The sequence below is a fragment of the Perkinsus marinus genome (assembly GCF_000006405.1).
Source record: "Perkinsus marinus ATCC 50983 genomic scaffold scf_1104296971484, whole genome shotgun sequence".
NCBI lineage: Eukaryota > Perkinsozoa > Perkinsida > Perkinsidae > Perkinsus > Perkinsus marinus.
In genome coordinates, this window is record NW_003202075.1 from 12034 (window position 1) to 13827 (window position 1794).

General features: G+C 48.3%; 1 protein-coding gene across 1 annotated transcript; it reads left to right on the forward strand.

Annotated features, from left to right (window-relative positions):
- Positions 1-1007: 1007 nt before the first annotated feature.
- Pmar_PMAR028749 (hypothetical protein) lies at positions 1008-1566 on the forward strand (the record flags this gene model as incomplete). The annotated part of the gene is made up of 2 exons (XM_002766830.1): positions 1008-1027; positions 1200-1566. The coding sequence occupies 2 exons, from the start codon at positions 1008-1010 to the stop codon at positions 1564-1566; spliced, it is 387 nt and encodes a 128-aa protein (XP_002766876.1).
- Between the last annotated feature and the right edge of the window lie 228 nt (positions 1567-1794).

The following is a 1794-nucleotide window of genomic DNA, read 5'->3' on the forward strand; positions in this document are numbered from 1 at the left end:
TGATGAAACGCTGATCGTCTTGAGCGTATCTTCCAAAGTGCGATGAAAACCGCCAAGAGGAAATACATCATCAATTCATCGCGAGTGATGAACGACACCAGATGGTGAGCAAGTCCGCCCTCAGTCAGAAGTTGAGTCGACTACCACAATAACGTGGCTTCACTAGAAGGGGAAGCCAACAGTCCACCATAGAGTCGTCATCTGCGAGCCGATTGGCCCGAACGTTGCCGGCAAATCCCGAAGAGAAGGAGTTCTACAAGTCCCTACAACTCCAGTAAGTTTCTACAGACTATCAGAGCAATTCCTCCCTGGACTGGCCTCGGATCACCATGTCTAGACTCTCATGCTTCACGCACAGCGGTGATTTTGTGAGGAACTTCTCAAAAGGAAATTGTGGAAAAGTGAGTAAAGCCTAGAGTGCAAGATGTGAAGAACCATTCTTGCCAGTGTAAGATCTCTCAGAACAGTCAAGCGATGCGACTGCAGAGTATTATTGAGTATCTATCACGGCTCTGTGTGAGCTTTGTGTGCTTCCACTGTGTCCCGGCTCGAGGGAGAATTCCTGTCTCGTAGTGGTATTAGACAAAAGAGAGCATCACTGGAACACATAGGCGTCGATATGAGGGATGTTGGTGGTTCGGAGAATCAACATAGCAACCTGCTTCTTGGTTCCATGCTAATGGTGTATTCCATCAAACCGTTGTCCATGTTGCTCTATATCACACTGGTGCTGGGCACAGCGGATGGCTCGAGTAGAGCGGATAGAGTTGGCCGTGTAGTCGAAGTGAAGGTGGGCTGCTCAACGCTAGAGATAGCAGCTCCGTCACAATATAGCCACGAGTATAGCTTTTCTTGATGGCATAATATGATTACCATTTTTGTGTCGATTCTCGTGAGAGCATGCCGATTGGTGCTTGCGATTTAGGCTCATGGTAAGCCGAGCTCACTGCGAAATCAGGCGCTTGAGAGCGAGCCTTTTCGTATTATTGGTCAACCTAAAGCTACTAATGATGATGAAATACAGCAGGTGAGGAGCCGTTCACCATCATTTAACCTTCTCGCGAAATTTCTCAGTGTAATGTATATCTCGATAGTGACAGAGAAGCGACATTCGTGTACCGTCGGTTGACGTGCCCGAGGTGAGCGACTGACCCCTGGGGAAGGGGTACGTTGCTGTTCCTGGAGAAGAGTTCATTCAGATATGGAATCCTGCATGATGTTGTTCTTCCCGAGCAACTCAATGATCATCAATCTGAGGAACCTCACGCTGAAGAGCAGACCAAACAGAAGGACCAGATGAACGGAAGTCCCAGCCAACACCAGAAGCTGGATTTGGGAAGAATCATTGGTCTAGCTCCATGGGGAGCGCAAATGCTCCGAGCCTTGAAGTGGAAGCCTGAAATAAAGGACCTGCCTTTCCCTTATCCATCGGACATGAACATTGATGAGGAACTGGAGAAGGACTCTTATGACTGTGAAGCTTTCCAGACGTTGCGACTGGGAAGCCATACCAACCACAGCAAAGAAGTGGGAGTGTACCAGTATAGCTCGTCTGACGATGCGTGATCGTAGGTGAGATGGAGTATATGGGTAAGGTTGAATGCTCCTGTACTCGAGGAAGGTTTTAGAATAAGTAGAATCTCCACCTCCATCTCGGAGAACATTCCGTAAGAGAATCAAGCAGTGAGCCTTTACTCCACTCTACTTAGACTTCTCTGTTCAGAGGCTTGAGCCTGGACTTCAGTATGTCTCGTCTGGAAGAGTTGGAGGCCAACGCAGAACGATTCCTTCCGA